Here is a 14,114-nt window from a genome sequence, read left to right on the forward strand (position 1 = left end):
TGGCCGCAGGCACAATCTGAGAAATGTCCTGTTTAGCTATCACTTTTGCATTCTGAAGAAAAAATAAGTTAAAACTATATCTTCCCTCAAAATTCTCAACCAGAGGAACGTTTGGCTCATCTTGGCATGCCCTCAGTTGCATATTCTTGGCATTTTTTTCTCCAGTCCCTCCTACATCTGTGACACTACTGACCAGCGGCTCGATATAGTATAATGGGACTACTTGTTAACAATTGCTCGGTCCAGCATTTGCAAGGGTTCACAGAAATGCAACTGAGCCTAGCATTCAAGAACTTTGCACGGCCAGCTCTGCTTGAGCAGAACTGATATGCCGTCCGCAGTCCAAGCTGAACATGCTGCACAGGAAGAAATATAATGTTAAGGTCAGATTTCTCATTTCTAACTGTTATTTATGTGTATCGCTACCAGTGTCTGGAAGGCTTTTATGGGTCTGGAGTATATGTGACAATATTGCCAAATTATTGTAAATCCAGATATGGAACACATCTGCATTGGGCACTGCTACAGACCATTGTCAATGATGTATGCAATGTTTGGAAAAGATGTTTAACATATGCTGGTGAACATGTGTTAATACGGTTCATGCCTAAATCCACGTGCAATGATTTTTGAATGGTTGCTGCCACTCGTTGGTATTCTGTAATCACCAAAGTCGAAGATGGGTCTGTGGTTCCACAGCGACAGTGTGTGTGCACTGGTGTCTGATGTCTGAACAACAATCTGTCGGCAGTGGGGCCATTGAAGTGCCAAACATATGTACAGACAGCCATGTTAAGGTTGTGATGTGCAATACTATGCGGGAAAGTCATTCTGATAAATGGTGCCTTTGTTTTTGCTGTATCGAATTATTGTAATCTTTTAGTAAAAGTATGGTAATAACATAATGTGGACATGAGAAATAATAGTAAACACATTTGCTATATTTTGCTACTTTTACAAACTGTAGCTTGAATTAGATTGTGAGATCTCGAAAAAGTTATTTTTGTGACATACCTTTGTCATGATATGTGGATATTTTAATTTATACTGTGCCAAATCACCACTGTAGTAGCCTCAGAGCGCTGAGACTTGTACAAGTGTTGGCAAAGGGGTATCCGGATCTTAGTCTGCAGAAAAGAAGTAATTATAAAAGGATGGGAAAGGTGCTGCGTGGTGAGAAATGCCAATTGTGTTTGCATGTTTGCTATCCTAACAGTGTCAGTTTCATTTATATAGTGTTCTACATAGTTGTGCAGACTCATTAGTTCAGTCATTAGTCAATCTGGAAGTAGGAGTTGACAACAAGAACCACAATTCAATGGGCACAGAAAATGCATGTTCAGACTTTTTTATTTGTAGGTCTTTATTTCTGAGAATATAACAAATCATACAAAACATCTACTTCTAGATAACAAGCAGAGAATGGCGTGAGCAGGAACCGCTAGAAACAGAGTTCCACTACTTTTACTTTTTTACTAACAATTGTTCGACTACATTTTACAACAATTTTCACCATCCCAGGCAGTTACGTTATAGCGTTAAGCACCCATTTCAAGGTCTGGAACGGGTGTTAATGGCCCGGGGCCCGAGTTAAAGGCCCAAGTGTAGCAAGGGTGTTTAATGAGGGCCTCAGGATGTCAACACCCATTCCAGCCCTTGGAACAGGTGCTTAATGCTATTAGCACCCCGGGTTGCCAATTCAGTAACCTTGGGTGCTAAGAGCATTGTATTTCCTTTCTATGAACGGGGCGCCTTATGGCATCCCATTCATGGAAAGAAAATACTTGCATAAATTGGCCACCACAGAGCTGGAAGGTGGGGCTCTTTATGGATTCCATCCTCCATTTCCATGGTGGCTGGCAAACGAAGTCGGAGCAAACCTCCAGGAGTGCCGGTGGGCATCGCCGCCTCCACAGTCAGGTAACTGAGATTGGGGAGGGAGGTTTGGGTTGTTGAGAGGCAGATTAATACGACACCTATAGCTACTGCCTTTCCTCCAGCTCAGTACCGCACAGGTGAGAAATGGTATTCACAACGACTACCATACCACCCTTATCCCAGGCAGGTACAGCAGGAGATGGACACAATTTAAGCTGAAGATGGCATGAGTAACCAAGCTAACGTTGTGACAATAAATATGCATGCATTAGACACGAAGCATATATGCTGTCAACATGAAGAATGCGGACACTAGGTAGCACATGCACTTATGCATGAGGAATACTAACATAGGCAATGTGTAAGCTGAATGCAACATGAACGACACTCCAATATAGCTCACTAACATAAAAACACAACAGTAATGGGCAGCTATCTTTTCCAAAATGGAAGTCACAACATGCATCTAATTAAAAGAAAGGCCTTGGGGCTTCATGAGATCTCAAAATGCTGAAATCACAGAAATACAGATGAGTGCGCAGCTCAGGAAAGAACTGGCAACCATAGCCAAGCTTACCGCAAATTAAGGGAGGGTCAGAACATAGCAGTGAAAGCACAAGATAGGATGCAAGAAGGATATTCCCAGATTAATTAATGTTTTATAAGAATGCAACCAGCCTTTATAAGCCAGGGGCAGGACAACTATAAGCCAAAAGACTCCATTAAGAATAACTCAAGAGTGTCCCCAGTGGCAAGAGAACACACAATACTTGCATCAATATTAGATAAATTCACAGTAATGAAGGGCAAAATTATTCCAAATGTGGTCCCATCACATGTGACCCATAATTGAAGAACACTGTCTATTCATTAGCACAAACACAGAGAGGACCCCTGCCTTACCCCTTACATGTGTCCCACATGAGATGCCACACAAGGCCAAATATAAAGAGCTCACCTTTGATCATGGCCTAGAAATTAGAGATGGTATCTTCTTTAAATGAAAGGCAACCATGCCATCGATCTCACTCCCCGTACTCCTGCCTGGTTCACATCTTGATGACCTGTTGGTTGTCCACGGTTGGTTAGTAATAAGCCAACCAATGAAAATCTCCAATATTACATCACCCATGAAGCAAGGTGCCAGCCAATTACATATTGTAGAGATTATGTCTTTTTACTGTTATCAATTTCGAGGGAATCGCAGATGGAGCCATCAGACAAGTGTTACACAATTAGAAATGCAACCTCTATACAATGTATATGTAATCACCACTATTAGCCAATTCCCATTCCCCATAGATTTTGGTAACTATGATTACAGAAAGATGTCAATTATGACAAATGTTGAATATATAATCCATTGTTTTTTTATGCAACCAGGGAGAGCATCAAGAATTCAATGCGTGTATGCTGTCCCTGCTTTATTTTGATGATATTAAAGTTGGGTTTTGCCTTGCACTTTGTCTATTTCTGTTAATGCGTCTGGTTTGAACTGGCTCCAGAACCTCTGTGTAATTTGGGACTTCCCAGACCGTCTGAAAAGGGTTACTTAAACAATGAAGGTAAGGGATGGTGGGAAGAAGATGGCACTGCAGGAAGGGGAAACAGCCATCAGGTTCCATGGAACGCGGGCTTAGATGAGTAGTTCAAGCCTGCGATCCAAGTAACCTGATTGGCTGCTCTCCCCCACACCGGGTGCTAATAGAAGTTCAAGCATACATCTTCATTCAACTGCCCTATAGCAGTTACAGATAAGCTGGAATCTGTTTTACTGTATAGCCACAAAGACATGGATGATATATTAGCATGGATGAACTCTAGGTGGCATCATCCTAGCCAAGGGAAGATGGAGGGGGTCCTGCTAACACTAAGAAGGAATCCCTCCTCACATTCTATCACCCCCTGATGTTTGGAAAACATTTCAAGTTATCTCAGGTTGCATGCTTAGACATTACAGTTGCTAACGTTCCAGGCCATTTTCAAGGGATGTTATTTTAATATCGTTTTGCTATGTGAGATTTGGCCTGGCATGCCAAAGGAGTAGTAGGAGCCTTGATAACCATCTTATAAGTAAATGTTATGGGGTACTTCAATGAAACTCATTAGCAGACTCCAGGTAGCTCAATATTGATTGGTCTCTGGTTGTAGAAAAATTAATCATGTCCAAACTGCTTGCAGAAACATACTGTGGTTTCCAGTAAACCAGAGAATTCAGCTAAAACGTCTCTTCATAATCTTCAAATACATGTGCAGGGCTGCTCCTGTGTACTGTGAGGGGTCAGAAATACAAGACAGACACAAAGGTATAGTTTTCTCAATGTTTGCCATTTATTAAATGAAACAGGGTGAGAAAAACACCTATCCTTCCCTACTATAACAAGAATTTCCCTCCTTTGCAAACTAAAGAAAGATGACCTAGTGTCCAAAAAGTTTCTGAGCCTCACACTTATGCAAACAACAAAAGTATACAATGTATATTTGGCTGTCTTAAGTTCAACAAAACAGTGTAAAATTGCAAACTCAGAAAGTGCTTCTTGTGACCAGGGTGGCACTCCCTTCCCCTAGATCAATTTAGAAATACCCTTGGGAAGGTTCTGGTTCAACAAAGTTCTGTTCAGTTCAACACCAAATGTCTTCCCTCCACTACATCCTTCCACTTGGTAAAGTAAATGTCTCTTCCACAAACACTTGTTCAAAAATAAAAGCAATTGCTGTTTCCACAATATTGTTCTTGGTAAAGCAAATGCCTCTCTCATAAAACACAAATCCATAAACAAACGCAATTGTTCTCCTCAAGATGTAAAGCAATTATTAGCACATCACACTTATTCTTCCAATGGAATACTGTTGTCAGGATAGCATAGCAACTACCTTTGGTGCTGCAACAGTTTGTCAAAATGATAATAGTGTTAAAAAGTTCTTTCCACAAACACACTTCTTCCAAACATCTTCTTATATCCTGGTATACCCGCCTGCCAGGACTAAATGCTATGATCCCTTTCCTGGTGTACTCGCCTGCCAGGAAGAAAACTCCTAAAACTATAATTGACCTTAGTGCCAATATTTGTTCCAAGATCCTCCACACGAGTATTCCCTGTGAGGAGGTCTGAACAATGGCTGCCTCTTTTTAAAGTCTCTTGACTCTTAACAATGTGGGTTACAAGTTTCCCTCGAAATGGAATCTCAAGAAAGGAGAATTGCTCCCAAGTTGCCTCTTGATTGCTTCCTTACATCCTCTTGGCAATGCAGGTTACAGGTTTTCCCCAATTGGTGTCCCATAGAAGGGAAGTTGCACCCTTGTTTCTCTGTATTACTTCTTTACAGCCTCTTGGCTGTTGACAATGTGGGTTACAGGTTTCCCCCAATTGGTGTCCCATAAAGGGAGAATTGCGCCCTTGCCACCTCTTGTACTTTATTTGTTCAGTACTCAAAAATATTGTTTTCTGCCAATTATCCTGCTTGGAGCGCCCCAGGGTCACTTTTACACTCAGGCCAACTCACCAGTCTTCGTTGGCAACTCTGCTTTCTCGTTTGCTGCTGCGGTGGACCTGCTGTATTCTGCCCACTCTTCTGCCTGCTGCCAGCTCCCGCGCAAGTTCAGTGTACTGCCAGCTCTCTACTTCATCTTAGTCACTAAAGCATCATACATCGGGCTGGGAGCACATCTCCCCTCGAATGGCATTCTCTTCCTAATGCTGATTCTTGCTGCATGAACTCTGCAAGGTAGCACACCTTCACCTCTCGCATCAGCATCACCTGGAGTTCTTCCTTCTGCTTTGCGTCATTCCCGGCTTACCAGACTTCTTCTGCCTCAGCTACTCCTTCCACAAATCTCATCAGCTGCAACTCATTCTTGAGTTTGAATACCCCACTCAGGTGTCTTGCACTATAACAACTAGACTGCACATTCTGATTAAGATAACCTTTGATCCTTACTAACTCTGGTCCATTCTTCCTCATCCCAGTACCACAGGCATTATGGATGCTGAAGCCCATAGTGGTTTTAGTCTTCTGATATTTAGTTGGCCTTGATTTCTTTGTGAACTGAGTGTTGTCACAGTTAGGGGATGTTAGGAAAAAGGTTTGGGATTTAACAATGGATTTAGGACCTCTACCTAAGGCAGCATTATGACATTTGGAGGATTTCATATTTAATTCCTGAACTCCCAAGGTGTGAACCTTATTCTGTTTAGATGACTTCACAGCATGTTCTTTGGGGAGGATTTGTGCAAGGACAGCATGTGATTAGGTATTTCGGAATTATGGGACCCTCATCCTCACAAGAAGAAGAATACTGTGTCTCTGCCAAAACAGTCACCACTTCCCCCTGACAGCCATCTTCTCCCATGTGATCCTCCCTCAGGTTACCACCTCCAGAGTTCAGATCAGGCAGCGGCTGCCTTCTCCTGGCCAAATGGGAGGAGATCCTAGGGGTTCAGTGATGACTCCATAGGAGTCATCACAGTACCTTAAGGATAGTATCACATGGTATTTGTCGTGGGAGGATAGCTCAGGGGCAGCATGCTCAGCTTGGAAGCAAGATGACACGGAGCACCACAGGTTCCATGCCTAGGTCTGTGGCTAGAAACCTCTGGGTATTAAGCGGGTTATAAATAACCTATCATATATCACAGGATGGCAACTTTGGAGGCTCTCAGACTATTAATCTCTAGGGCTCTCTGTCAGACCATAGTAGCTAGAAGATTTTCAATCTTGAGACAGAGGTCTTGGAAAAAATGTGCAAATTATGTCCATGTCGGTGCAATTTTTTCAAGCTTTAGGCCCCTCTTGAAGCAGCCTCTGTTCAGTTGGGTCTTAGGTATGGGTAAAGAACAGTAAATACATTTCACAATTTTGATGTATAAATGTTCCATCTTACTGATCAAAATGAAAAACAGCACATAGTGACCACCTTCTTTTCACCTTTTCCACCCACATGGCTGTCAACCTGCCCTGGCTGTAATCCCATATTTCACCATGCACCCACTTACCCTGCCTGCCAGTGGGTTCACAGTTCCGCTACTTTTTTTGGTAGAATTCTTCCACTGATCACAAGTCATAAAGAAGTCTACTTTTAATTTTGTATCATGCCCCTTTGGTTAACTGTAAAACAAAATCTGGAAATGTACCACATATATGAAAAATAAACTTAAAGATACCAAAAGGTCCAGTTGATTTAGGTGTATTGGAATCCTAACAGAAGGAAACCCCTACACGGCCTTTCCTCTATACTTATTTAATGCATGTAACATTGTGGAAGTGGTTGGAGAAAGTTCAACCCAGCACAGACACTGTGTGTTTGGTTTAAAAAATAAAAACAGCACAATACTGCTGCCGCTTCATGCATAGAGGATGAGAAGTTAAATTATAAGTTAACTCATAAAAGAGAAGCACGAGTCACGGAGTAAAAAGAGAAAATAATTTAGAAAGAAATAACACTAAGACCTAATCATATATGAAAGGTGGAAGGGAAGAAAGGCAAGGGGATGTTTGTAATGAATATGCTAACAGGAAATCGGCACCCTTCTTCTCTAAATGTGGTCATACCATAACGCGGCAGCACACCATACATTGACCTGCCAGACTCGGGGGCTGTTGCTAGGTCTGGAAAAGACCTGGGGCTACACTAAAGTCGGGACTCGGGGCTAGCTAGCTTTTTGGTTGTAGCCCTGTGTTTCAATCCGGAGCTACAACCAAAAGACACGGGGCATTAGCCTCTTCAGCCATTTTTTCTGCATTGAAAGAGCTTTTGCCTTTACTGGTGTGAAAAGGAACATCGTTTATTAACATCTTTATCATTCTGGAACGTAATCAAATGATATGATATGATATGACATTTATAACGCGCCTATACACAAGTTTTTCAAGGCTCTGGGCATTTCTTTCTTTTGAAAGATCAAGGCGCATTTATATTTTTACAACAATCTACATTATTCATCACAAAATATTAAATATAAATTGATCATTAATAGTATGTTTACAGTATCATTGGCAAAGCTGCTTTTTGAACTTGAATATGGAAATTGTGAGAAATTGTTGTGGGGTTAAATGTGCACAGGATGTTGGGACATCTATGCCAGCAATACTTACTCATGGAATTGGCCACAGTGTTCTCTTCATTCAAAGGTATACTATATATAGAGTGAAGCCATTTCTTTCTTCTGGAAAATCGCCATCTTTCATCTTAAACCAAATATGTAATTGCAGTCCCTATTTAGATGTATCTTAGAACGTGCAATATTTGTTCTGTGACCGCTTTGTCCTAAATCCTGAAAACCAGGAGCATGTTGCAGAGGGGAGTTTGACGTGCGCCATCCTGGGTATCAAATGGACCCGGCCCCGAGTGCTGCATGTGTTTTGTGATCTACACCTTACGCCTAATGTAGGCATTCAGCATGTGAACATCAGAGAACTTGTATCCAATCCAGCGCGAGAGGCCTATGCCTGAATAGCCGGGGTAATGCAGGTCATCTTTGACTGACGGCATGACGTGTGCGTGCGTGTGCGTGCGTCTGCCCAGAAATAGCAAATACCATATCCCTGCCGCTGCCTTGCATTTGACCAATTTTTCTAAAACTCCTTCATTGATTTCAGTGCTATGTTGCCACCTTCTGCCACAACATGGCGCCCGTTATTAAGAACATGCATATTAGGGGTCTACAGCAAACAATGCAAGCCATTATTGCACTGGGATACCACAAAACCTTTGAATGCCATTTACATAAAGTATGCTACCACAAAGCAAGCGGTAAAATACTATACTGTTGCTGGTACACTAGTGGCAACATGTTAACTGTAGTCCCCATATTGAAGTGCCAATGTTCAATGCATGAGTACTTTCCTATTGAATAGTGCACGTGCCAGCACTGCTAATGCAGTAAGTTTCATCCAAAATGTGTTTTTCTGCACTTGCTGGTGGATTAACCCAGAGAACAGTTTTACCCAAAAACTATTTTCTTATTTCTGTAGTCACATTGTCCCGCAAATGCCTTTTAATCCAGGCTACTTAGTCTATAGGCAATCATTGTTACCCCCTCGTTCTCTTGCCAGGTGTTTTATGTTTTGAGAATCGTCAAGTTACATGATAGGACATTACAATATCAGAACTTAGGTACTGCAGGGCAGTCCTTGGTGAACTAATTCCGATAAACACGGAATCATAGACAGAAGATTCCGGACATTTCTTCAAGGTCCAAACAATCAAAATAAATATTTTTTTAAAAATGTACCCCTACCCCAACAGAATAAGCAACTGGTTGACTTTACCATGCTGAATTGAGTCGTATATGGGATATTTAAAATACAAACTCAAAGTGACAAATGATGGTTTGGGCCTACCCAGACTTGCAATTTATTTCAAGACACGTGAAGCCAGTGTTTGTGAACAATTTTGTAGGCAGAGACAGGGGTTTGCTAGAGTGGTTGAGGGAGATTGTGAATATTAATTTACGATTTAGTTAAGGGCGAGACAGAACATTGAAATAGATGTTTTTGTTTATTTCTCTAATATGCCAGAGTCTGTTGGAGGCAGTCAGGTAGATCGCCATTCAGCACTGTAATGGAGTCTGCCATATATGTGTGAATAACACTACGGTGGAGGCATTCCCAGTAAGCACCTTGCATGGCGTATGTATATGTGACATTTGTTGCCAGTGAATGTAAGGAGGAAGAGAATCCCAGAGTTGGGTTCAGACAGAAGATGGCACTTATTGGCTACAGATGAGTGTGAACCACACTAGCCATCTTGTTGTGACCATGGAGGCAAATATTTGTGTGAGTTCAAGCACTCTCCATTAGCATGGGTGTGTCTTGGGACACTGAGTCCGCTGAAGCCCACATCCGGGATTTGGTTCGACTCACAAGTAGGGAGTTTACGCGGGCTTACTGAAGGAGGGTAATTTACTGCTTAAGAATGTCATGCAGTAGAAAGCCCGGCATTTGGTGTTTTCCTTTAATGGGGTTGAGCCACATTTAAAGTATCATGCTGGGTGGGCCTCACTCTTTGAAGTTGTGGCTCCCAACTGAGCATTTTCATTTTCAGCTTATAAACTCTAACAACAAAAAAGAAATCTAAAACATTCAGGTTCACTAAAACTACAAAGACAAGACTGTAAAAAGAAGCAGCAGATATGCCCAGGCATGTTTTCGAATCATTGACCAATGGAGGCCCCATCAGGGGATGCTGAACTCCTACAAGAACAACTCGTTCGGTAAAAAGAAATGGATGGGATATGGGAGTAGAGAGTGGGAACATAGACCCACCATGGAGATCCCAGGAGTATGTTGAGGTGACCACAATGATAGTAAGCACAGCATTATGATTATGTAGAACAGAAGGAGGCTTGGGATGGGGTATGCAAATGTATGGCAAAGAAATGATGTCACTGAAATCAGTATCATCATAACACCATATGCTATCCAAAAGAGATCCCATCCAAGTTGATGGGGATGACAACAACTTCAGCTGGTTGTGAAAGTATATCCATAATGACCCTTAAGTACCTCTGGGAGAACTGCCAACTATAGTAAGACAATCTGAAACATGGCTGAAAAGAAGCATGGACTGACAAGATAAGCACACGCAGCAAGTAAGGTTAGGAAACATTTCCCTTAGGTGCAGTTTTCCCTCCATTTCTGAACCCCCCAAACCTTTTGCTTTTGTTTGGCTTACCTAACCTGACTTTTTTCCAGTGGAGCTCAGCCTTCAGCTGCACTGCTCTGGGCTTTTGCTCATTTGTTATGGGAAAAATGACAGGTAGGCTGTCAGAACTGGTAAACTATGTTTCCCTTAGTCTTTGACTATGCTGCCATGTCTTGATAACTTTTTATCTATGTTCCAAGTAGCTTACAGTACCGCAGATAGGAGTCCTTTTGTTTTATGGCCCTAGCCAGCCTCTAAGGATTTTTGGATGTTTGTACAAGTATGCCTAGGATGAACTGGTGGCAGCAGTTTACTTTTAAAGTATGTTTACTTCATTTTTAAAGACTATACCGCATGTACCACATTTGTCCCAAGACTGTGGCCAGTGCCAAAAATGGCCAAGCCACAAAGTGGTTTGATCTGTCCTTTGGCGATTTTGTCCCTTTGCCTTCCCCAGGTCGAGAGAATCTGGTATTCCTTATTTGGGCATGCAGCCTCCCATGGAAAATGCATTTTTCAGTGGCTCCTGCATGCTAGTGCCCAGGAAGAGGATTGGAACTGTCTGGCCCCAATCCACACTACTGGTGCCAGTATGTCTGGTATGCCTAAGTGACTGGAACAACAATTGGCCCACGCCTGGCATGCATGCAAGAGAGCAGATCTTCCATTGGTTATCTGAGATTTGGGGTGCGGAACAAATCTGGGATAAGAGAAGGGGCACTGCATCCCTTCCAGGTCGATCACCTAAAGTGCACACCAAACTACAGCAGAAGCCAAGTATCCTGAACTAAAGAGCAGACTTGTGGAGCCACCAGAGACATGCTGGAAGGTTTGGCATACTGACCCTGCTGTTGTCCCGTCGGAACCATGCTTTTGCATCGTACCAAGAAGGCCTGCAAGGACGCTTGAACCCTTTGGAGTAGTGGGGCCAACTACTCACGGCACCTCCTACTTACCCTCGCAAAGAGCCTCTTCCTGGGCCATCCAGAGAACTGACCAGCTTGAAACCAGGGTATCGCACAGGAGCGCTGCCATCCAGAGTTGATACTCAAGACTTTGGGCATTGGTTACTTGTGGTCCTGGACCCTCCCCCTATCAAACCTTGTTGTCCTAGCTTCTGTGGTTGCGATTTCAGAGAGTGTGCCAAGCAGTGAGCCTTTTTGGTCCCTGTGTCACCCCGCTGTGATGACTGTCACTGTAAGTGCTTGCAGACCTGCCCCATTGTGTCTTGAAACCTGCTGCACCAGAACTTTCCTTGTTCTTTCTTTGAGAGCTGAGAAAAGGCTACTGTCCCACCACGGTCGTGCGTTCCATCCCGCAGCCGCTGAGAGCAGGAGCATCCTGTAACTCCAGGGGTGAAACCTACTAGCGAAGTGGACTAGACTGGCAACGTTTTGTCCAGACTGTGTAGAGGGTCAGTGAGTACTTTCATCATGGTGGCCTCCTGGCACATCCATCTGTTTTTACGCACTAGAATCCCTTAAAAGATACTCACCCTGGCTAGGCTAGCCTTTGCTCCCCAGCTATTCCCGAACTCTGAAGGTTGCTCTATGTGCAAGGGTAGACCCTCCTCAGGAGTAGGGCTTTATTCTTCATCACCTCAACCCCCTTCCTGAAGAGAACCCGCATTCTTGCTTTATGCACGACCGCGTGTTGTAAATGCACTGCTCTAATTTGAGCATAAGGCTCCTCACTTCTTAGGAGCTTTATGCTCTGGATTAATATAAGCATAAACTAGGGATTAACGACAAAGAACTGCCTAAAGAGATAGCTGTGTTGAGTTTACCTCTTTCTGCTACAGGTTGTGGTTATTTTTTCCCCTTTCATCAGCATTAGGCTAAATACATTTTCTATGTGTTACATAGTGAAAAAGTGTGTGTGTTAACTGTTTTATTATTACTGTGGTTTAATTGTGTTTTGTTATAAAGGCATATAATACATGTATTTTTGATACACATCTGTCTAAGAGTAATCTGTGAAGTTTTACTGTGCGAGCTCACTGCGGGCTTCCGATCACTCTCACCCCTTCTGACACTTAGGGCCTCATCACGAGTCTGGCGGTAACCCTTAAATGCGGTGGTATCGCTATTACCGCCGCATTTAATGGTTCGCCAGATCATAGCCTTGGTGGATTTCCCCCCCAACTCTGAGCTGGGGGGAAATCTGCTGCAAATTTGCCGATTTTTGGTGCTATTACCGCCGGCGGGAAATCCACCGGCGGTAATAGCACGAATTTTCCCCATTGGGCCCAATGGGGAATGAGGAATCCCCGAATGGGCCCAATTGGGAATTGGCACTAACCGTTCTGCCAAACCCATGATCCGGTGCTAATAACGCCGGGGGGGTTGGCGCTACGGCTAGTAACGCCGGCGGTAATAGCGCCGGCGTTACCGCCCAACTCGTGAGGAAGCCCTTAGTCTTGACCGCCTGCCAAGCTGACCCTAGATTGGTCTGGTTTGTCCAAAACGTTCCACTGTTCCACTAAACAAGGGTGGCCTCCTAAACTTCTGTCCACCAGGTCAGAGTTTATAAATCCATTTTATAACAGTAGGTGAAACCGATCAAAACTAAAGCAAGCAAGCCAAGTAGCGAGCCTATGCATCACATCTTGGATATTGTGTCAGCTAAAAATCTTTGCTCATCAAGGACAAAATAAAATGTGAAAAGGCATGATAACAGCTTTCAACTTGTACAGAAATGGATGCAGCAGCCATACTTATTTTGTGGCCAATTCAATTTCCATTTGTTCGGTGGGTGAGCGTAACAAGGTTCCTCTGGTTTGGACGGTTCTCACTGCTCTTGCTTATGTCTCACTGCACTAAGGCTTGAAACAGCTGATGCCATTCAGCATGAGCCATATTGACTGATGCATAATGTGCCTCTTGTGATACAATTGTTCTAAGTGCTATGCTATCCACCGGTGTACCCGAATTACCACATTCCGTCATGGACATTATAACTCTGTTATTTCTGTCACTTAATCTTATCATCTTCAGTTTAGGAAACTTTAGGAAATTGACTCACCATAGCTCGGATCTACTACTTGTGCTGGGAACCGGCATATTTTGCACAGAGTCTAAATCAGATTTCTCATGTAACACATCATATATGTTGCATGCTGGCATCCCAGTGCAGCCATTGGTTATACTCGATCCGTAGGATTGGGTATTGCACCATTCAAATGTCCAAACATGGTGAGCACTATGTTGTATTGACTATGTCAGTGTCCCACCTCTATCTCCTTGCTAAATTACTTCTGCACCAATTCCTCCTACCAGGATCCATAGTATAAGAAACCTTGGGCACAGCTTTCTATTCTCTCCTTAAGTTCTTCTGCACTGGAATCAAACCTTGTAAGTTGGTTCTTTTTTTGCCAGAGAACATTGTGTTTCCATTACTCGGTGAACACTACATTGCTTTTCAATAGTGCACTTTCTTGTGTGCCTCATTTACCACCTGAGACACTTCAGATTTGAACCCGCAACCTTAGCTTTCAGCACTACCGACCATTGAACTAAAGACGTGAATCATCTTGTTATTATCATCAGACCAGATCTCTAATCACCTTTGCAGTACAGTGACCTAAATCATA

The 14,114-nt window shown here is 43.0% G+C and overlaps 1 protein-coding gene across 11 annotated transcripts in view; it reads left to right on the forward strand.

Annotated features, from left to right (window-relative positions):
• Positions 1-14,114, forward strand: part of DMD (dystrophin) — a 7,616,828-nt gene that overhangs the window by 5,841,468 nt on the left and 1,761,246 nt on the right. The window contains exon 1 of one of the 11 annotated variants that reach the window (XM_069639090.1): positions 322-383. The exons of the other annotated variants lie outside the window; for them this stretch is intronic. Coding sequence (XP_069495191.1) covers positions 354-383 — 30 coding nt within the window. The 5' untranslated portion in view covers positions 322-353. Of the gene's footprint in view, positions 1-321; positions 384-14,114 lie in introns of those variants that run through there. 11 annotated transcript variants of the gene reach the window in all.

The sequence above is a fragment of the Ambystoma mexicanum genome, chromosome 7q (assembly GCF_040938575.1).
Source record: "Ambystoma mexicanum isolate Mex_15411 chromosome 7q, UKY_AmexF1_1, whole genome shotgun sequence".
In the NCBI taxonomy this organism is placed as follows: Eukaryota; Metazoa; Chordata; class Amphibia; order Caudata; family Ambystomatidae; genus Ambystoma; species Ambystoma mexicanum.